The 23,649-nt window shown below is 44.4% G+C and overlaps 1 protein-coding gene across 3 annotated transcripts in view; it reads right to left on the bottom strand.

Annotated features, from left to right (window-relative positions):
* LOC306925751 (sodium/potassium-transporting ATPase subunit gamma-like) overlaps positions 1–21,019 on the bottom strand; it is a 62,989-nt gene extending 41,970 nt beyond the window's left edge. The window contains exons 1-2 of one of the 3 annotated variants that reach the window (XM_079504792.1): positions 20,526–21,019; positions 2,693–2,749 (exon numbers count right to left, since the gene is read on the bottom strand). In XM_079504792.1, the coding sequence (XP_079360918.1) occupies positions 2,693–2,744 (52 nt within the window). In that variant the 5' untranslated portion in view covers positions 2,745–2,749; positions 20,526–21,019. The remainder of the gene's footprint in view (positions 1–2,692; positions 2,750–20,525) is intronic. The other 2 variants (XM_079504793.1, XM_079504794.1) reach the window with 2 other exon arrangements.
* Between the last annotated feature and the right edge of the window lie 2,630 nt (positions 21,020–23,649).

Below are 23,649 nucleotides of genomic sequence, written 5' to 3'. Positions count from 1 at the left end.
ATGAAATAAAACCTATTGTCTCTGAAACCTCCTCATGAAATAAAACCTATTGTCTCTGAAACCTCGTTATGAAATAAAACCTATTGTCTCTGAAACCTCGTTATGAAATAAAACCTATTGTCTCTGAAACCTTGTTATGAAATAAAACCTATTGTCTCTGAAACCTCGTTATGAAATAAAACCTATTGTCTCTGAAACCTCGTTATGAAATAAAACCTATTGTCTCTGAAACCTCGTTATGAAATAAAACCTATTGTCTCTGAAACCTCTTTATGAAATAAAACCTATTGTCTCTGAAACCTCTTTATGAAATAAAACCTATTGTCTCTGAAACCTCCTCATGAAATAAAACCTATTGTCTCTGAAACCTCGTTATGAAATAAAACCTATTGTCTCTGAAACCTCGTTATGAAATAAAACCTATTGTCTCTGAAACCTCTTTATGAAATAAAACCTATTGTCTCTGAAACCTCGTTATGAAATAAAACCTATTGTCTCTGAAACCTCGTTATGAAATAAAACCTATTGTCTCTGAAACCTCGTTATGAAATAAAACCTATTGTCTCTGAAACCTCGTTATGAAATAAAACCTATTGTCTCTGAAACCTCGTTATGAAATAAAACCTATTGTCTCTGAAACCTCCTCATGAAATAAAACCTATTGTCTCTGAAACCTCCTCATGAAATAAAACCTATTGTCTCTGAAACCTCCTCATGAAATAAAACCTATTGTCTCTGAAACCTCGTTATGAAATAAAACCTATTGTCTCTGAAACCTCTTTATGTGAAATAAAACCTATTGTCTCTGAAACCTCGTTATGAAATAAAACCTATTGTCTCTGAAACCTCGTTATGAAATAAAACCTATTGTCTCTGAAACCTTGTTATGAAATAAAACCTATTGTCTCTGAAACCTCGTTATGAAATAAAACCTATTGTCTCTGAAACCTCGTTATGAAATAAAACCTATTGGGCAGTATTATGCGTGTCTTAAGTACCAGGTCTTATTACTTAACTTAAGACCTGGAGGCGTGGTCAATGCCATTTGGCTATTCTGAGTTAGCCTGGTTAATAAACCAGACCGAATCAGCCGTTGGCAAATTTTTTTTTGCATGCCAGCGGATTAGGGTCTGGCGAGGCTCAGTAGCACGCCTCTTTCCTACAACCGAGAACAGGTCGGGCCAATCGGGACACGGTATGCAATATGGGCGGGCTTTGGTACAGTGACGTTCAATGCTTGAGACCTTTGACTGACAGTAGCTCTGACCAATTGCGTCAAAGAGAAAATGTTTGAACCCGCCCCCCGGGAAATGAAATCCAAGTGGAGCCAGCCCAGACTAATATACCGCGACAGTGTTGTGTGATATTAGTCTGGCTTATTAGCCAGGCTAATTCTGAGTGGCCAAACAGCATTGACCACGCCTCCAGGTCTTAAGTTAAGTCATAAGACCTGGCATAATACTGCCCAGTGTCTCTATGGGGTTGAAACCTCAAGAACTGAACACACCGATGGCGGAGGAAACCATGCAAGGCACCAACCTGCACCACTACTGAGCCCACTACTGTGGGGGAGCCCACAGGGATCGAAACCGGGAACCTCACGGTTCTCCACCCGGCCCTTCTACCGGCCACTCTACCGCTGAGCCACTGCCGATGTCATGTCCTGTAAAAGACATGTTTTCTCTGCAATCTTGTTCGTCACCCTGATGAAGGCAGTTGTGCCGCAACGCGTATGTGCAGTTTTAAGTCACCCTGATGAAGGCAGTTGTGCCGCAACGCGTATGTGCAGTTTTAAGTCACCCTGATGAAGGCAGTTGTGCCGCAACGCGTATGTGCAGTTTTAAGTCACCCTGATGAAGGCAGTTGTGCCGCAACGCGTATGTGCAGTTTTAAGTCTTGTTGGTCACCCTGATGAAGGCAGTTGTGCCGCAACGCGCATGTGCAGTTTTAAGTCACCCTGATGAAGGCAGTTGTGCCGCAACGCGTATGTGCAGTTTTAAGTCTTGTTGGTCACCCTGATGAAGGCAGTTGTGCCGCAACGCGTATGTGCAGTTTTAAGTCTTGTTGGTCACCCTGATGAAGGCAGTTGTGCCGCAACGCGTATGTGCAGTTTTAAGTCACCCTGATGAAGGCAGTTGTGCCGCAACGCGTATGTGCAGTTTTAAGTCTTGTTGGTCACCCTGATGAAGGCAGTTGTGCCGCAACGCGTATGTGCAGTTTTAAGTCACCCTGATGAAGGCAGTTGTGCCGCAACGCGTATGTGCAGTTTTAAGTCTTGTTGGTCACCCTGATGAAGGCAGTTGTGCCGCAACGCGTATGTGCAGTTTTAAGTCACCCTGATGAAGGCAGTTGTGCCGCAACGCGTATGTGCAGTTATAAGTCTTGCAAAGCATTAGCCACTTTATTGAAGGCTTTATTTACTTTTCTACAAGAGAGCCTTGTTGGTCTCATCCTTTTTTCCTATCAACTCTGTCACCCAGTTGTATCAAAGAGCACCTTGTTGGAGATGCTTTTACTCCGGCTAAACAGATGCGCTCCTTTCCTATTTGTTTTCCTACAAAATATTATATTATATATAAAAATAAAAAGGAAATTGACGAAAAAACATGAACATTTTAAATACGGAGATTGTACATTTCTGCAGGTCAGCAACAACAATATATGCTGAATAATGTGAATAATAAGTATTTACCTGACACTGGACTCATCCAGGCGCTCAGAGCCACCAACACCACCAGCTCCATGTTACCTGTAGAGAGATACCACAATACACCTTTAAATTAGCTCCATGTTACCTGTAGAGAGATACCACAATACACCTTTAAATTAGCTCCATGTTACCTGTAGAGAGATACCACAATACACCTTTAAATTAGCTCCATGTTACCTGTAGAGAGATACCACAATACACCTTTAAATTAGCTCCATGTTACCTGTAGAGAGATACCACAATACACCTTTAAATTAGCTCCCTGTTACCTGTAGAGAGATACCACAATACACCTTTAAATTATCTCCCTGTTACCTGTAGAGATATACCACAATACACCTTTAAATTAGCTCCCTGTTACCTGTAGAGAGATACCACAATAAACCTTTAAATTAGCTCCCTGCTACCTGTAGAGAGATACCACAATACACCTTTAAATTAGCTCCATGTTACCTGTAGAGAGATACCACAATACACCTTTAAATTAGCTCCCCGTTACCTGTAGAGAGATACCACAATAAACCTTTAAATTAGCTCCCCGTTACCTGTAGAGAGATACCACAATACACCTTTAAATTAGCTCCCTGTTACCTGTAGAGAGATACCACAATACACCTTTAAATTAGCTCCATGTTACCTGTAGAGAGATACCACAATACACCTTTAAATTAGCTCCATGTTACCTGTAGAGAGATACCACAATAGACCTTTACATTAGCTCCCCGTTACCTGTAGAGAGATACCACAATACACCTTTAAATTAGCTCCATGTTACCTGTAGAGAGATACCACAATAGACCTTTAAATTAGCTCCCTGTTACCTGTAGAGAGATACCACAATACACCTTTAAATTAGCTCCCTGCTACCTGTAGAGAGATACCACAATACACCTTTAAATTAGCTCCATGTTACCTGTAGAGAGATACCACAATACACCTTTAAATTAGCTCCATGTTACCTGTAGAGAGATACCACAATACACCTTTAAATTAGCTCCCCGTTACCTGTAGAGAGATACCACAATAAACCTTTAAATTAGCTCCCCGTTACCTGTAGAGAGATACCACAATACACCTTTAAATTAGCTCCCTGTTACCTGTAGAGAGATACCACAATACACCTTTAAATTAGCTCCATGTTACCTGTAGACAGATACCACAATACACCTTTAAATTAGCTCCATGTTACCTGTAGAGAGATACCACAATAGACCTTTAAATTAGCTCCCCGTTACCTGTAGAGAGATACCACAATACACCTTTACACCTTTAAATTAGCTCCATGTTACCTGTAGAGAGATACCACAATAGACCTTTAAATTAGCTCCCTGTTACCTGTAGAGAGATACCACAATACACCTTTAAATTAGCTCCATGTTACCTGTAGAGAGATACCACAATACACCTTTAAATTAGCTCCATGTTACCTGTAGAGAGATACCACAATAGACCTTTAAATTAGCTCCCCGTTACCTGTAGAGAGATATCACAATACACCTTTAAATGAGCTCCCTGTTACCTGTAGAGAGATACCACAATAAACCTTTAAATTAGCTCCATGTTACCTGTAGAGAGATACCACAATAAACCTTTACATGAGCTCCCTGTTACCTGTAGAGAGATACCACAATACACCTTTAAATTAGCTCCCTGTTACCTGTAGAGAGATACCACAATAAACCTTTAAATGAGCTCCCTGTTACCTGTAGAGAGATACCACAATAAACCTTTAAATTAGCTCCCCGTTACCTGTAGAGAGATACCACAATACACCTTTAAATTAGCTCCCTGTTACCTGTAGAGAGATACCACAATAAACCTTTAAATGAGCTCCCTGTTACCTGTAGAGAGATACCACAATAAACCTTTAAATTAGCTCCCTGTTACCTGTAGAGAGATACCACAATACACCTTTAAATTAGCTCCATGTTACCTGTAGAGAGATACCACAATACACCTTTAAATTAGCTCCATGTTACCTGTAGAGAGATACCACAATAGACCTTTAAATTAGCTCCCCGTTACCTGTAGAGAGATATCACAATACACCTTTAAATGAGCTCCCTGTTACCTGTAGAGAGATACCACAATAAACCTTTAAATTAGCTCCATGTTACCTGTAGAGAGATACCACAATAAACCTTTAAATGAGCTCCCTGTTACCTGTAGAGAGATACCACAATACACCTTTAAATTAGCTCCCTGTTACCTGTAGAGAGATACCACAATAAACCTTTAAATGAGCTCCCTGTTACCTGTAGAGAGATACCACAATAAACCTTTAAATGAGCTCCCTGTTACCTGTAGAGAGATAACACAATACACCTTTCAATTAGCTCCAGGATACCTGTAGAGAGATACCACAATACACCTTTAAATGAGCTCCCTGTTACCTGTAGAGAGATACCACAATACACCTTTAAATTAGCTCCATGTTACCTGTAGAGAGATACCACAATACACCTTTAAATTAGCTCCCTGTTACCTGTAGAGAGATACCACAATACACCTTTAAATTAGCTCCATGTTACCTGTAGAGAGATACCACAATACACCTTTAAATTAGCTCCATGTTACCTGTAGAGAGATACCACAATACACCTTTAAATGAGCTCCATGTTACCTGTAGAGAGATACCACAATACACCTTTAAATTAGCTCCATGTTACCTGTAGAGAGATACCACAATACACCTTTAAATTAGCTCCATGTTACCTGTAGAGAGATACCACAACACACCTTTAAATTAGCTCCCTGTTACCTGTAGAGAGATACCACAATACACCTTTAAATTAGCTCCATGTTACCTGTAGAGAGATACCACAATACACCTTTAAATTAGCTCCATGTTACCTGTAGAGAGATACCACAATACACCTTTAAATTAGCTCCATGTTACCTGTAGAGATATACCACAATACACCTTTAAATTAGCTCCATGTTACCTGTAGAGAGATACCACAATACACCTTTAAATTAGCTCCATGTTACCTGTAGAGAGATACCACAATACACCTTTAAATTAGCTCCATGTTACCTGTAGAGAGATACCACAATACACCTTTAAATTAGCTCCCTGTTACCTGTAGAGAGATACCACAATACACCTTTAAATTAGCTCCCTGTTACCTGTAGAGAGATACCACAATACACCTTTAAATAAGCTCCATGTTACCTGTAGAGAGATACCACAATACACCTTTAAATTAGCTCCATGTTACCTGTAGAGAGATACCACAATACACCTTTAACCCATTTAGGCCCGACGTAAAAAAAAAAAAAAAAACGTTCGCTCTGAAAGAATATATATTCAATGATTTGTGCCGCATTTTTACGATTTAAAAAAAATAGCAGACCTGGCGCGCTACGAGCTTGTAGATCTGCTATTTTTCAATAGCTAAAACTTAATGCTTAGTTAAAACACCAAAAGGGGTTCCCGTCCAGAATGGGTATTAGGGGTGCACAATGAATCTGTAGCGTAATCGGAATGGGCCATATCGGTACATGGGTCTCAAAATAAAACTGATTATTTAATCGGTTTTCACCTGCAGCTAATGTTATTTTAAATGAAAAATGTAAAAAAATCATCAATGAGTTCAATATAAATCAAAAGAGTGTGTGTACTCATCTCATTCAGTGGTGGGCGGTGCTGAAATGAACTATAGGCCCACACACACACACACACACACACACACACACACACACACACACACACACACACACACACACACACACACACACACACACACACACACACACACACACACACACACACACACACACACACACACACACACACACACACACACACACACACACACACACACACACCCCCCCCCCCCCCCCCCCCCTTACCATGGCTGCCTGCATCATAGGCTACCATGGTCGACCCTGCAAGCTTTTCTTAAAAAGTCCTTCCTTCTCGAAAAAGGCTTTGACTGTATTATCCACCACTAAATCTGTTTCTTCTCCTCCTTCAGCTGTTTTCTAGATAGCCGATCTACAAGCCGATCTACAAGCTCACAACGCATCGCACTGTGACGCGTTGTGAGCTTGTAGATCGGCTATTTTCAGCAAGTGTAAGGTCAGCCATTACGACGGCATCAAGGCCTGCCAAAATACATTATAGTTGACTAAATTAAACGTAGATTTAGTCAACTAAAACCTTATGATATTCAGTCGACTAATACTAGACTAACACTAGAACATTCCAGGCGACACAAATGTGTCAAAAGACTATGACTAAAACTAAAATCAAACATTGCTTTCAAACTCAACACTGCCAAACAGGAGAAAGACACCAGAATGAACCCAAATACCATCTGGAAGGAACAAAGTAACTTTGACATTTACTTGATTGATTTAAAAACATTGAAGAACGCTAATTCATCGCATGGATGCACCTGGGACGTATCCTCAGTGATGTAGCCAAAGGTCATCACATAGGACGTATCCTCAGTGATGTATCCCAAGGTCATCACCTGGGACGTATCCTCAGTGATGTATCCTAAGGTCATCACCTGGGACGTATCCTCAGTGATGTATCCCAAGGTCATCAGTCCCATTATGGAAAGACCAGGGCCTGCACACAGCCCACCGCTCCGGAACTACTCTGCCGGGACTGGGAGGTAGACCAATCTGGCGCGTGGAGGGACTAGGCTCTGTGGGTTGTCTCCTGTCCGGGCCCCTCCTACGTCTCACCAGGTCCACTCCTGCTCTCACCAGGTCCACTCCTGCTCTCACCAGGTCCAGGACCTGTGCGTTGCACCAGACTCCCAGCACCAGACACTTCATTCAGTAGTGGTGGATTCTTGAGCCTCAATGGTTCTGCAGGCTCCACCTTGAATGACCCTCCTAAAGGGCCTCACAAGGTTTTATTTTGGGCTTCCTCCTCACGGAAGAAGACACAGGCTGGGGCGCCAACCCATACTGCTCCCGGGTGCCGTCTACATTCCAGCTGTCATCCTATGAGCTTGTAGATCTGCTATTTTTCAATAGCTAAAGTATAACATAATGCTTAAAGTTAAAACACCAAAAGGGGTTCCCGCCCAGAATGGGTTAAAATGGCCATTACCCTGTCAGCCATTCACGTGGCTTATTGCTTTTCTAAAACGGTTACAAACTTATAGCAATATTAACCTAATAAAACTAATAAATGCACAAAAGTATGTATAGCTACGCTTTGCGCCTGCAGTATCTGGAAACCCCAATACTCACGTATATATATTAATATCATGTAGCCTATATATCATTCCATGTTACAAGTGATGGTATTTCTTTGTAAATGGTAAATGGTGCATTTATATAGCGCCTTTATCCAAGGCGCTTTACATAGATTGTGCATTACATTCACCCATTCACACACACATTCATACACCGATTGCGGCGGAAGCCATGCAAGGCACCAACCAGCACATCGGGAGCAATTTGGGGTTCAGCGTCTTGCCCAAGGACACTTCGACATGTAGACAGGAGGAGCCGGGATTCGAACCGCCGACCCATGGATCATTGGACGACCTGCTCTACCTCCTGAGCCACAGTGAACTCATAGGCTACCAATAGGTGCACAGCGGCTATATAGGTCATACAGTTCAGGTCCCAGGCTAACTTTGAAAGTCTATCAATGGAAGACCATGCCACCTTGACTAATAACACACACACTAGGGAGGTCTATCCCATGACTATCCACACACCAGATGGCCTATACGTTGACCAAGACACACACACACACACACACACACACACACACACACACACACACACACACACACACACACACACACACACACACACACACACACACACACACACACACACACACACACACACACACACACACACACACACACACACACACACACACACACACACACACACACACACACACACACACACACACACACACACACACACACAGTCCAAAACGGACTTAACCCATTCAGGCCCGACGTCGAAATAAATAAAAAGTCTTCTGAAAGAATATATATTCAAAGATTTGTGCCACATTTTCACGATTTTTCCAAAATAGCAGACCTACAAGCTCGAGTGGCAAGTGGCGCGCTACGAGCTTGTAGATCTGCTATTTTTCAATAGCTAAATAATGCTTAGTTAAAACACCAAAACGGGTTCCCGTCCATGCACTCTGGGACTTCCCTGGTCCACAAGGGATTCAAACCCGGGCCGTCCTGCTCAAGTGCTGAAATGTTCACCGCTGAGCCAATAGAGCCCGTCTGCTCGCTTAGAGGAGCAATTTCATTTTGACCAGGCGGTTTCGCTGTCAATGTCTCAATAGAAGAGCGGAGAGACTTAACTATTGTATTTAAGTTATATTGTATGCAACACTGCTCATGATTACAATGACAATATCAGTCACCAGAAGCAGAGACGTGTGTTTTCAACCAGTCTAACATTCATTAGAAGGACAATCAGTCACCAGAAGCAGAGACGTGTGTTTTCAACCAGTCTAACGTTCATTAGAAGGACAATATCAGTCACCAGAAGCAGAGATGTGTGATTTCAACCAGTCTAACATTCATTAGAAACACCAACATTTAATTTGAATTTAAAAAATGTCTTTTTAAAATGTATTTCTTTCTGAAAAACCTCATGTTTCTGTATCAGTGGTTCTCAATATTTCATGTCAAGGGTTAGGGTTAGGGTTAGGGCCGCGGACCCCCCATCTGAAAATATGTAGTTTCAGGTGTTAGATAAATTCTGACATGTTGTTTACACGTCATGTCAAGTTGGCCACTCCATCATATTCTGTTGGTCAACACTTTGGCCCAGACCGTGTTCCATATAAGGTCATCTTGCCCTTTTTATCATTTTACTCATATCCTACTGCCTGTTTACACAGGGCTGCTCCTCTAATCCTATTAAATGTCATGTCACCATCCACGTGCCTAACCATCTCAGCCCTATATTATCCTTTATATTATTTTATCATATTTATATTATGGATTTCCTGACGCAAGGTTCAGATTTAATAGACTTATATCTTGTTGACTCCTTATTCGGTCTCCATACTGTCTGTCCCCAGTCAAGTTAACTCGCATACTGAGAGGCCTATTTTGATTTGAGACTACATGTATTTGACCTTGATGCCCAGTGAGAAAGTAGATAGCCGGGCATTTCTCTGTTAAAAGTTCACAGTGCAGGGAAAGTTATCAACAGGTTGCCTGGCAACGCCAGCGTCCACGCTCTCCAGGGAAAGTTATCAACAGGTTGCCTGGCAACGCCAGCGTCCACGCTCTCCAGGGAAAGTTATCAACAGGTTGCCTGGCAACGCCAGCGTCCACGCTCTCCAGGGAAAGTTATCAACAGGTTGCCTGGCAACGCCAGCGTCCACGCTCTCCAGGGAAAGTTATCAACAGGTTGCCTGGCAACGCCAGCGTCCACGCTCTCCAGGGAAAGTTATCAACAGGTTGCCTGGCAACGCCAGCGTCCACGCTCTCCAGGGAAAGTTATCAACAGGTTGCCTGGCAACGCCAGCGTCCACGCTCTCCAGGGAAAGTTATCAACAGGTTGCCTGGCAACGCCAGCGTCCACGCTCTCCCGGCTTGAGGCAACATCAATGTGCAGGACAGAGGAGATGCAGTCTACGTCTCATCATCCATGTGCTGGTCCAATGAGTGCTCGACAACCAGCGCCACCGTGGGATACCATCCATGTGCTGGTCCAATGAGTGCTCGACAACCAGCGCCACCGTGGGATACCATCCATGTGCTGGTCCAATGAGTGCTCGACAACCAGCGCCACCGTGGGATACCATCCATGTGCTGGTCCAATGAGTGCTCGACAACCAGCGCCACCGTGGGATACCATCCATGTGCTGGTCCAATGAGTGCTCGACAACCAGCGCCACCGTGGGATACCATCCATGTGCTGGTCCAATGAGTGCTCGACAACCAGCGCCACCGTGGGATACCATCCATGTGCTGGTCCAATGAGTGCTCGACAACCAGCGCCACCGTGGGATACCATCCATGTGCTGGTCCAATGAGTGCTCGACAACCAGCGCCACCGTGGGATACCATCCATGTGCTGGTCCAATGAGTGCTCGACAACCAGCGCCACCGTGGGATACCATCCATGTGCTGGTCCAATGAGTGCTCGACAACCAGCGCCACCGTGGGATACCATCCATGTGCTGGTCCAATGAGTGCTCGACAACCAGCGCCACCGTGGGATACCATCCATGTGCTGGTCCAATGAGTGCTCGACAACCAGCGCCACCGTGGGATACCATCCATGTGCTGGTCCAATGAGTGCTCGACAACCAGCGCCACCGTGGGATCAGTGGCGTGCACAGACATTTAGAGGGGCAGGTGCTCAAGTTAAAAAAGGGCACCTTGTGCAGCGCGTGGAACCGGCCGGTTGCCTTAATCTATTTTGGGCGGGAACCCCTTTTGGTGTTAGCATTATGTTATGCTTTAGCTATTGAAAAATAGCAGATCTACAAGCTCATAGCACTTGTTTTTTTTTTTCAAAAGGGCACATTGCCAAAAGGGCAGGGGGTGCTCTAGCACCCCCTAGTGTCTATCTGTGCACGCCACTGCGTGGGATATTGCGGACATGAACTATCTCAAGCCAATGAACTTTAGATCAACAAATCTGACGTCAGATTGCAGTACTTAGCCTGGAACAAGACTGTGAAGAGGAGATTCAGCACTCGGACAATTGGACTATTTATTCTAAATGATGATGTAATTACTAGCTGAATTCCATTACATTTCTCTGTAAATTGACTTTATACCTACTAAAACTATTGTTAAAACCTGAAATCCTTCCTCTCAGAACTTTATTCATCTGCCTCCAAATTCTTTTTTAAGGTATCTTTCTGTTTTTTCATGGTACAGTTGACTGTCAGTCAGATTTAAAGGGCACTTCACTCATTTTTAAGGTAAAGACAGCACAGCTTTTGGGTCTCCCTGCTGGGTTATTGAAGGTATCTATTTACAGTCTTTTAAAACTATTACAATATTCATATAAGTATGGATTTTATTTCCATCAATTGGCCTTCGATCCTTGATTATTTTTATCCATTAATTGATCCTTGGGTCACCGGAATTTGTATCCATTAATTTTCCTTTCTCGCCGTTTTTATCAATTTTATACCTATTAATCAGGGACCCCCCCCCCCCCCCCCCCCCAAGAATGAATTAAAAACTGTTCGCTCTGAAAGAACATATATTTTCAAGGATTTGGGCCACATTTTCACAATTTTTCGAAAATAGCAGACCTACAAGCTCATAGCGCTACGAGCTTGTAGGTCTGCTATTTTTCAATAGCTAAAGTATAACATAGTGCTTAAAACACCAACAGGGGTTCCCGCCCAAAATGGGTTAAGTATACTTAAAGGTGGCCTTACACTAGCCGATAATCGGGCATTTTTTGACGCTCGGGGGGTGCCCGACTCAATCGATCTGCTCGGGGCGCGATCGGGATCGACCCGATCAACATCAAGCATGTTTGATATTTGCTCTGCCCCGCTCCGATTATCCTGTAGTGTGTGGTGCTATCAGATTTCAGATTGAAAAGAATCGGCTAGTGTAAGGCCACCTTTAGTCAGATTTTGAGGTAGGCCCTATTTGTAATTTTCTTGTTTTTCCAATTTCCAATACTTTGACTTCTACTCCACTGCATGTCAGATCCAAATATATATTAAGTACTTTTACTCCACTACATATATTTACATATTTTAACACTTATAGTTACTGTACAAGTTAGGCCGCCAATGTATGTTTGTACTTTTACTCAAGTGCATGGTGAATTCCCAACTTGTACTTGTGTAACAAGAGTATTTCTATATTACGGTATTGATACTTTTTTCGGTATTGACACCGGTTGGTTCCCAATGGGAACTGGTTCAGTTCTTTTCCACCGGTTGGTTCCCAATGGGAACCGGTTCAGTTCTTTTCCACCGGTTGGTTCCCAATGGGAACTGGTTCAGTTCTTTTCCACCGGTTGGTTCCCAATGGGAACCGGTTCAGTTCTTTTCCACCGGTTGGTTCCCAATGGGAACCGGTTCAGTTCTTTTCCACCGGTTGGTTCCCAATGGGAACCGGTTCAGTTCTTTTCCACCGGTTGGTTCCCAATGGGAACCGGTTCAGTTCTTTTCCACCGGTTGGTTCCCAATGGGAACCGGTTCAGTTCTTTTCCACCGGTTGGTTCCCAATGGGAACTGGTTCGGTTCTTTTCCACCGGTTGGTTCCCAATGGGAACTGGTTCAGTTCTTTTCCACCGGTTGGTTCCCAATGGGAACCGGTTCAGTTCTTTTCCACCGGTTGGTTCCCAATGGGAACCGGTTCAGTTCTTTTCCACCGGTTGGTTCCCAGTGGGAACCGGTTCAGTTCTTTTCCACCGGTTGGTTCCCAATGGGAACCGGTTCAGTTCTTTTCCACCGGTTGGTTCCCAATGGGAACCGGTTCAGTTCTTTTCCACCGGTTGGTTCCCAGTGGGAACCGGTTCAGTTCTTTTCCACCGGTTGGTTCCCAGTGGGAACCGGTTCAGTTCTTTTCCACCGGTTGGTTCCCAGTGGGAACCGGTTCAGTTCTTTTCCACCGGTTGGTTCCCAATGGGAACCGGTTCAGTTCTTTTCCACCGGTTGGTTCCCAATGGGAACCGGTTCAGTTCTTTTCCACCGGTTGGTTCCCAATGGGAACCGGTTCAGTTCTTTTCCACCGGTTGGTTCCCAGTGGGAACCGGTTCAGTTCTTTTCCACCGGTTGGTTCCCAATGGGAACTGGTTCAGTTCTTTTCCACCGGTTGGTTCCCAATGGGAACCGGTTCAGTTCTTTTCCACCGGTTGGTTCCCAATGGGAACCGGTTCAGTTATTTTCCACCGGTTGGTTCCCAATGGGAACCGGTTCAGTTCTTTTCCACCGGTTGGTTCCCAATGGGAACTGGTTCAGTTCTTTTCCACCGGTTGGTTCCCAATGGGAACCGGTTCAGTTCTTTTCCACCGGTTGGTTCCCAATGGGAACTGGTTCAGTTCTTTTCCACCGGTTGGTGCCCAATGGGAACCGGTTCAGTTCTTTTCCACCGGTTGGTTCCCAGTGGGAACCGGTTCAGTTCTTTTTGGTTTTTAGTCCATGAGCCAGAGCTCCAAAATTGAAACATTAATTATGAATTGAGTGGCAAAACCACACGTATATTAGATTGTTATCACCATTAAACTTCCCCAATTGAGTACTTACACAAAGACAATGATTTATTGTATTACAAATTTTAAATATGCAAATGAAGCATTATGTAGGAAAACATGCAAAATAATCGAAAATATGAAAAAGCTACTACTGTGGAATGGTTATCATGTATTCATTTACTTATTATTTAATATAGGGTAAAGTTTGCCCACCAATTTTGGAGCTCTGGCTCGTGGACTAAAAACCAAAAAGAACTGAACCGGTTCCCATCGGGAACCAACCGGTGGAAAAGGGGTCATAGTGTATATGATATTTAGAGCAGGTTCATAGCTATATGATAAGTATAACATATGTAGTAAACACTATATTGACTCTATGATATTCAGAGCAGGTTCATAGCTATATGAAGCCTCCTCCCTCGGCTCAGTAATAGGCCAAAGGAGTCTATTTTAGTCCTCAGGCGCTGCAGAAGCTAGGATCCAGTTTGTGGCGATGTGAGGAGAATGCAGTGTTGAGTTTCACTTGATATTTGTCCGGGCGGCTGTTTACGCATGCACGCCGCATGCCCACAACGCGGAAGGGAAGCCGACGCGTTGTCATCTTGTAGATCGGCTATTTCCGCCTGGTGTGCGATGAAGTACAAAACAGTCTCCGTTGCTGGGTCGGGTTTTGCGTGACCTGAACTAGCCAGGACCGGTTGTTGTTGTTGTTTGTTTGGTTGGTTGGTTGGTTGGTTCCCTGCATGTCGTCTGGGCATTCTGGGAGATTCTGTTACTGGTTCTCAAAGTGGGACCCCCCCCCCCCCCCCCCCCCCCCCCCATGGGTCCTTAAGGGCGTTCCAGGGGGTCCGCAGCTAAATTAATATGTAATGCTCATTGTAAATGTGCTTGGAATGAGCTCCAGAAGTCAGTCCTTAAAACTGTCTTTCGTGGCTCGATTCAGGGGAATGGTTTCCAACACTTTTTGTTCAAGACTGTAACTGTTTTAATACATTTTTGGTTTCTGTTTTAGTTCTTTGAATATTTTGAGAATTTTCTTTTGCGATTTATATATTTAATATAATATTAATATATTATTATTATTATTATAATGTATATTATAATGTGCATTCCTGTTTGTGTTCTGTATCTCGGCTACCTTGGAAATGAGGGCCTGCCCCTCAACTGTACTCCCAGTTGAAATGAGGGCCTGCCCCTCAACTGTACCCCCAGTTGAAATGAGGGCCTGCCCCTCAACTGTACCCCCAGTTGAAATGAGGGCGTGCCCCTCAACTGTACCCCCAGTTGAAATGAGGGCCTGCCCCTCAACTGTACCCCCAGTTGAAATGAGGGCCTGCCCCTCAACTGTACCCCCAGTTGAAATGAGGGCCTGCCCCTCAACTGTACCCCCAGTTGAAATGAGGGCCTGCCCCTCAACTGTACCCCCAGTTGAAATGAGGGCCTGCCCCTCAACTGTACCCCCAGTTGAAATGAGGGCGTGCCCCTCAACTGTACCCCCAGTTGAAATAAAGGTTGTGTTGATGATGAAAAAATAAGACATTATTGCATTCTAAATAGTGAATATTCTGTTCAGTAAATGCCTTGAAAAGGGAATAGACAAAAACTGAATAAGTAAATATATGCAAATCCAACAATAACCACATTATAAAAACACTTAACAACACTCCTCTGAAACAGGTTGATGACTACAAGTATTTGGGTTCATATATATCTTCTTCCCAAAAGGACTTCCAAACCAGGAAGGGTATGGCCTGGTCAGCCTGCAATGACATGCATAAGATCTGGTCATCGCAGCTTAGTAAGATGTTCAAAGTAAAAAATATTTAGGACGACCGTCGAGCCGATTCTACTCTATGGCTCCGAGACATGGACACTTTCAAAGAAACGGTTGGATGGCACTTACACCCGCCTTCTAATGAGAGCGCAACATCTCTCTTGGAAGAGCCACCCATCGACTAATCTAATATACGGCAACCTTCCCCATGTTTCTTCACTGGTCCGATCCAGAAGAACACAGTTTGCCGGCAACTGCTACAGAGCCGACAATTAGGTTATATCTTCCCTTCTTCTCTGGAGTCCTGCCTCAAAGCATATAGGGACACATGATGTCATCGCTAGGGACAGATGATGTCATCGCTAGGGACACATGCCTCAGTAAGTAGGAACTGGGGATGGCAATGAAGGACCGGAAAGTCTGGCGTGGCATTGTGATTTCCATGATCTCGACCGTGGTCGAAAAATTATGATGATATACTGTAGGGGCGATATCCAAGTTAAAGTACGTACGGCAGAGGCTCTGGTGTCTCTCTCTCTCTCTCTCTCTCTCCTAAATAGGTGGCTTTCTGTTGTAAAGCTCTCTCATTGTCTCTTTTCCTGAAAAATGTGGACACGCCAGAGGGGTTTAATAACAAAACGATAGGCAATATTAGGCTATATGGTCGAATATTAGCCTGGCGCGGCCAGACTCATAGCGAGGGTTCACTGATGTTTCCGGGGAAGAATCTTCAGTGAATCCCCATTATGAGGCTGGCCAAGCCAGGCTAGTCGAATGACATCAAGGCATTTTTATAGCAACTTAAGTAATAATTAAGTTGCTAAGCACCCCCCCCCTGTCCCACTTGTCCCACACAAGCGATACTTCTGTCCCTCAAATTAACAGTTTGGATCTGGTCCCCCCCGCCCCCCTCCCCCCAGCGGAAGAGAGCTGAATGCTAGCCACACAAACATTGGATTAGCAACAAAAGGCTGCCTGTCAGACAGAATCATAACAACTACATGGAGTTATTCCAAGTCCAATAATCTGGTTTGTTAAACCACACAGACAGGCTGGGAATACGGAGGGGTAATATGACTGTACAACTCTTTTTGAGTGGTGCAAGCACTCCCTTACGGAGCTATGTATGTGGCTGGCTGGCTGCCTGGGTCTGAGCACTGTGTGTGTGGCTGGGTGGGTCTGAGCACGAAAACAGCATGGCTGTTTTTCACCACCTGTGCGCAACCTAACACACACACAAACACACACGCACATATTAACTGTATATATATATGATGATTTCGGGTGTGCCAGTACAGTACAGTACAGTAGAGGGTACAGTAGAGGGACCCCCACACGGTAACTCTGTCATTTCTCAACCGTTTCGGACGTGGGGCGGCTCGCCGGAACCGGCCCGGCACCCTGGGTGCATTCCTGCAGGACTGGAACTTCCGGTGATCTCTGTCTCGTTGAGAGATAAACACAGAGACAAGTGACGTTCTGTTCTGTCATCTCAACCAGCGGTCCGGGAACCCCCAGCGGTCCCTGAGGGGGTTCCGTCATCTCAACCAGCGGTCCGGGGACCCCAGCGGTCCCTGAGGGGGTTCCGTCATCTCAACCAGCGGTCCGGGGACCCCCAGCGGTCCCTGAGGGGGTTCCGTCATCTCAACCAGCGGTCCGGGGACCCCCAGTGGTCCCTGAGGGGGTTCCGTCATCTCAACCAGCGGTCCGGGGACCCCAGCGGTCCCTGAGGGGGTTCCGTCATCTCAACCAGCGGTCCGGGGACCCCCAGTGGTCCCTGAGGGGGTTCCAGGTGGTCCCCATGTGGTCCGGGGACCCACAGTGGTCCCTGAGGGGGTTCCAGGTGGTCCCCATGCAGCAAAATGACGCAGAGTTGGTAACCAAATGGACCCTTTTTATATCTTTAACTCTTGAGAGCGAAAAATGAAAACGAAAATGGACACGAGAGGGTCCATTTGGTTTTCATGTTATGCTCTCAAGAGTTAAATTATTGTTAAACATCTGCGTTACTTAATTTACAAGAAGTCTACACAATTAGAGAATGTAGAAGAATTGTTATTTTGATCAACGTTTGCCTGTTTTATATCGTAACAGTATACAAACATCAATACAGCATGGAATTGTGGACAAAATCTTATCCAACAACAACATTATTCTAAGTTTTGGGTCTGAAAGAGGCTACATGTCATCAAATGGTGGCCTGTGGCTTAAACGTCCAATAAATAGTGGACCTGGCTAATGGAAAAGCCCTGATCTAAATCTACAGATTAAAGCAATTCAAGTCAGGGGTTGTTTTGTTTGCTTCATTCGCTGCCTTCTTCATCAAGGACGATGTCAGCTGGGACCACAAGAGTCCCCAGAATCTATGGAACTCTGAGAGTAAACGCAAACGTAACCAAATGGACCCGGAATACTTAATTGGTTCCATGTGTACACTCTCAAAGTTACAGTTACAGACCCGTAAGGGTCCATTTGGTTCCATGCGTTACACTCTCAGAGTTACAGACATGTAAGGGTCCATTTGGTTCCATTTGTACACTCTCAGAGTTACAGACATGTAAGGGTCCATTTGGTTCCATTTGTACACTCTCAGAGTTACAGACCTGTAAGGGTCCATTTGGTTCCATGTGTTACACTCTCAGAGTTACAGACCTGTAAGGGTCCATTTGGTTCCATGTGTTACACTCTCAGAGTTACAGACCTGTAAGGGTCCATTTGGTTCCATGTGTTACACTCTCAGAGTTACAGACCTGTAAGGGTCCATTTGGTTCCATGTGTTACACTCTCAGAGTTACAGACCTGTAAGGGTCCATTTGGTTCCATGTGTACACTCTCAGAGTTATAGACCTGTAAGGGTCCATTTGGTTCCATGTGTTACACTCTCAGAGTCACAGACCTGTAAGGGTCCATTTGGTTCCATGTGTTACACTCTCAGAGTCACAGACCTGTAAGGGTCCATTTGGTTACATGTGTTACACTCTCAGAGTCACAGACCTGTAAGGGTCCATTTGGTTCCATGTGTTACACTCTCAGAGTTACAGACCTGTAAGGGTCCATTTGGTTCCATGTGTTACACTCTCAGAGTTACAGACATGTAAGGGTCCATGTGGTTCCATGTGTTACACTCTCAGAGTTACAGACATGTAAGGGTCCATGTGGTTCCATGTGTTACACTCTCAGAGTTATAGACCTGTAAGGGTCCATTTGGTTCCATGTGTTACACTCTCAGAGTCACAGACCTGTAAGGGTCCATTTGGACCACTGGGGACCCCCCAAAGTAATCATATTTACTGCACGAGTATCACCCAAAATAATCATGTTTACTTAGGCCCGACTCACACCTTTACATCTAGCATACAACATTGATGCATGCTTGTTGTATGAGATGTATAGCTGATGCAAGCTCGCAATGCATTTCCAATGGGAGTCACATGGTTTGACACAACATTTGTGTTGTACGGCTTTCGGCTGTGTTTCGACTGCCCCCCACCCCATCAGCTATACATCTCATACAACAAGCATGCATCAATGTTGTATGCTAGATGTAAAGGTGTGAGTCGGGCCTTATAGAGGGACTTCCCAGGGGGTGTGACTTGGCCCAGGCAGAAGACAGCCATGCAACAATGTTGTGTCATGAAACCATGTGACTCCCATTGGAAATGCATTGAGGCGGCCATGACACACAGGACACAAGTGTGTCTTGCGTGTGTCTTAAAGGTGTGAGTGAGGCCTAAGGGACCCCCTGCGTGTGTCTTAAAGGTGTGAGTGAGGCCTAAGGGACCCCCTGGGGTCCCTTAAAGGTGTGAGTGAGGCCTAAGGGACCCCCTGGGGTCCCGACCCACAAGCTGAGAGAACCACGGTTGGCAAAAACAAAACAAAAAGACCACTCAAATGGAATTCTTTCACTGAAGGGGGGTGGGGCACTATAGGCTGTAGGGTCAAATTAATAGGCTACTTTAACATCACAACCACATGATCAGAGCATGATAAATATAGATATGCTAGTTGGTTTATGGGGGAATCGTAAAGGATCACATGTAACTAAACAAAGTCACACGTGTAGCAAAGTTTTGCAGATTTAAATGAGATGATAGTTAAAACATATAATGTTGAATGATGTGTGTGAATGCGTTTTGGTGTTTAACACATTTTAATGTAACTTATGAATCCATCTGATTAACTATATCAGTGAGCAATGTAATTGCATGATAATTAAATATTCCATTCAAAAAAAAAAAAAACAAGCATTAATTGGATCAACACCGTCGATGTATCGATTCTGACATCTCTCTGTAGGCTTTCAAACAACAACAGTGTTGGACACTTTCTCCAAAAGGAGTTTGGCCGTTGCGTCGTTAGCGCCCTTTACATATTTATAAAAGCACACCGTCACAATATAAAATGCTTCCCATCGAAGCCACCGATGTTACCCGACCGTACGGACTCTTTATGTTCACAAATGTTCGATATAGTGCTTAATAAAAGTGTTTAAATCTGGTCTGTGTGCCTGGAGTTATATGTGTGTAGTGGCGCTGTTCCAGCAGGTGACACGGGGTATTACACCCGACCGCAACGAGGAAACACAACAGCGTTGCCGGCACGGAGGGGGTTTTAAACTCTTATTTATTCAAGAACACGGAATATTACCGCACATAAACGACCCGTATGGTCGCGGGACACCCGTGGCTTCACGGAAAGTACTTTACATCGTGCATTTGTTACTTTTATAAAGGCGTGCGGGCGTTTAACACGCACCTCCAGACACTATGCCGAGACACAGCCAAAGTCAAAGAATATGCAGCATTTTAGTAGCCTATAGGCGAGATTAAAAAATAAAACTGACAGTCAATTGATCCAAAGCCTAAACAAACACAATCAAAGCCCATATCCACTTACCGCTTTGATGCAGAGTTGCAGAAAATAAACAGTTTGTCCTCTCCGTCTCTCTGTCTGTATGTGTGTGTGTGTGTGTGTGTGTGTGTTCGTTCACTGATGGCAGGTCGAGTCGAGCGAACAAATCCACACTTTAAAAAAAAACGTTTCCCCCTCACCGAAAAGTTGGTGTTTATTAATAGTTAAAAAATGTATTAAAGTTGCGTCTCCCGGGCTTAACAGAATAAGCTTTTAAAAAGTTAAAGAGGCTAAAACAAAAAGTTAGAAAACAGATCTTAAAGACGTTAAAGTGTTGCTGGATGGATCAGAGATGTTTGTGTCCATGAAGTCTAAATGTCTCTCGATCAAAGCAGCTGGGATTTAAATTCCAGCTCCCTTGCAGAATGGAGGGGGGGGGGGGGGGGGGGGCGGGCTGCTTCAAGCAACATAAACAACATGCCAGCCCGAGAATTAAATAGCCGATCTACAAGCCCACAACGCGAGATCGGCTATTCTTGCACGGCCAAAGCATAAACGCAGCCACGCAAGATGTTCGAATTTAAATCTTGAATTTTGAATCTTTGAATTGGAATCCTGAAAATTAACATTTTCATTTCAAATGCCTTTAATTATACTTGTGTTGAGCAATGAGCTACTAATTTAGACTGAAGTAATTAAAGCGGGTCATGTTTGCAATGTTACAAATGTTACAATGTTATCACACGTAAAGATGAAATTACCTACCTAGGTTCCATCCTGGAGGCTAATCTTTCCGGTGATAAAATGGCCACCAACGTAATCAAAAAAGTCAACCATAGAACAAGATTCCTCTACAGGATCTCCTCACTGGTCAACAAAAACACCTTGAAGACCTTAACAGGAGCCCTTGTACAGGGTTTCTTTGACTATGCATGCACCTCCTGGTACCACAGCACCTCAAAGGCCCTTAAAACCAGGCTCCAGACTTCCCAAAACAAACTGGTCAGGCTCCTACTTGATCTAGCCCCCCGAACCCACCTCACCCCTGCCCACTTCGACAGGCTGGAATGGCTTAGGGTCGACGACAGAGTACAGCATCTTGCAATGGGTCTGGTCCACAAGATTCGATACGCCACCAAGATACCCATGTACCTGTCTAGATACTTCCTTAATGTTAACGAAGTCCACACCCACAACACCAGAGGGAGTGCAACGAACCATGTACAACCCAGATTCGGCACAAACAAGGGACTAAATTCTTTTCGCTCCTATGCCACCAAAATGTGGAACGCCCTACCAACTGTCATTAAGACATGCGAATCCCTTGACTCCTTCAAAACCGCTCTCAAAGGGCACCTACGGATGGCTGCAATTCGAAACTGGCCCCCGTAAAATCTGAATCCCCCCCCCCGCCCCCCCCCTTTTTTCCCCTCACTGTATATATTTCTTTTCCCTTTTTACCTCCTTTTTGATGAATTCTTTTTTGATGAATTCCTGTTCTGTCTATAGAAGTGTCTATTTGTACGTCTCTAAATGTTTTGATGATTTGAACATGGTGGACCCTGTTGGAAACAAGTGTAATGCTTAATTGGGTCGTCCACTCACAGTTAACAGCCTTTGTATTGAGTTTGTGCTTGAAATGTACTGTAATTCTGCAAACTGTTAATAAATTCTTCAATCAATCAATCAATGCAATGTGTTGTGGAATTGTAACATCTGAAACCAATAATATATCAGTATTCTGACATTAACCTGAGGGCCGCATTAAGTGAAGGTGGGGGCTGCATGTGGCCCCCTGGGCCGCCAGTTGCCCACCCCTGCCATATATGATGACCCTTCCACAATTTATATTAATATTTCATTTTATATAATGGTATATGTCTCCACAGTGAGGCTGGAAAATATAGCCTAGCAGCCTACTACGACTGTGGCTCAAGAGGTAGAGCAGGTCGTCCAATGATCCATGGGTCGGCGGTTCAAATCCCGGCTCGGCGGCTCCTCCTGTCTACATGTCGAAGTGTCCTTGGGCAAGACACTGAACCCCAAATTGCTCCCGATGTGCTGGTTGGTACCTTGCATGGCTTCCGCTGCAATCGGTGTATGAATGTGTGTGTGAATGGGTGAATGTAATGCACAATCTATGTAAAGCGCCTTGGATAAAGGCGCTATATAAATGCACCATTTACCATTTACTACTATAGCCTACGCGTGATTTCTTTCTACGTCCGCTTTTAGACAGAGACCCGCCCTTGGTGACGCGCGGCCCGCCTGCCTCTTATTGGCTAGCTAGGCTGCTGCTGTCAGAAGAAGAGTAGAGTGTGTAGCCTATTTATTAGAACACCCAACATTGTGATCAAATCACAATTCAATCAAAGCAAACCGCGTAAACAATATTAGTAAATACGGACACACGCTAATCACCACAAACACTTTATTTATTAGAACACCCAGATCGAATCACAATTCATTCAATCAAAGCAAACTGCATAGACAATATTCGTTTGCCTTTAATTCTGGAGCGTCATCTGTGCCTTTAGAATACTACGACATTCTGTCCCATTCTGTTCATTTTACACATTTACACTGAAAGTTATAAAGTAACGCTGCGTGTGTATCTGTCATCATCTGTCACAGGGCGCCGCCATCTCTGACTGTTTCTGCCATTGACAACAACAAGCTCTGGCCAATCAGACGCGCGGGGCGTCACCAAGGGAGGGTCTCTGTCTAAAAGCGGACATAGAAAGACAGAAGAATGTAGCCTAGCATCCTACTACTATAGCCTACTAGCCTACTGGTAGACAGAACAATGACATCACACATAGCCTACTAGCCTACTGGTAGACAGAACAATGACATCACACATAGCCTACTAGCCTACTGGTAGACAGAACAATGACATCACACATAGCCTACTGGTAGACAGAACAATGACATCACACATAGCCTACTAGCCTACTGGTAGACAGAACAATGACATCACACATAGCCTACTAGCCTACTGGTAGACAGAACAATGACATCACACATAGCCTACTAGCCTACTGGAAGACAGAACAAGGACATCACACATAGCCTACTAGCCTACTGGTAGACAGAACAATGACATCACACATAGCCTACTGGTAGACAGAACAATGACATCACACATAGCCTACTAGCCTACTGGTAG

The sequence above is a fragment of the Electrona antarctica genome (assembly GCF_951216825.1).
Source record: "Electrona antarctica genome assembly, chromosome: 6".
NCBI lineage: Eukaryota > Metazoa > Chordata > Actinopteri > Myctophiformes > Myctophidae > Electrona > Electrona antarctica.
The sequence above is the reverse complement of the archived record's forward strand: the minus strand, read 5'-3'. Positions and strand labels throughout refer to the sequence as shown.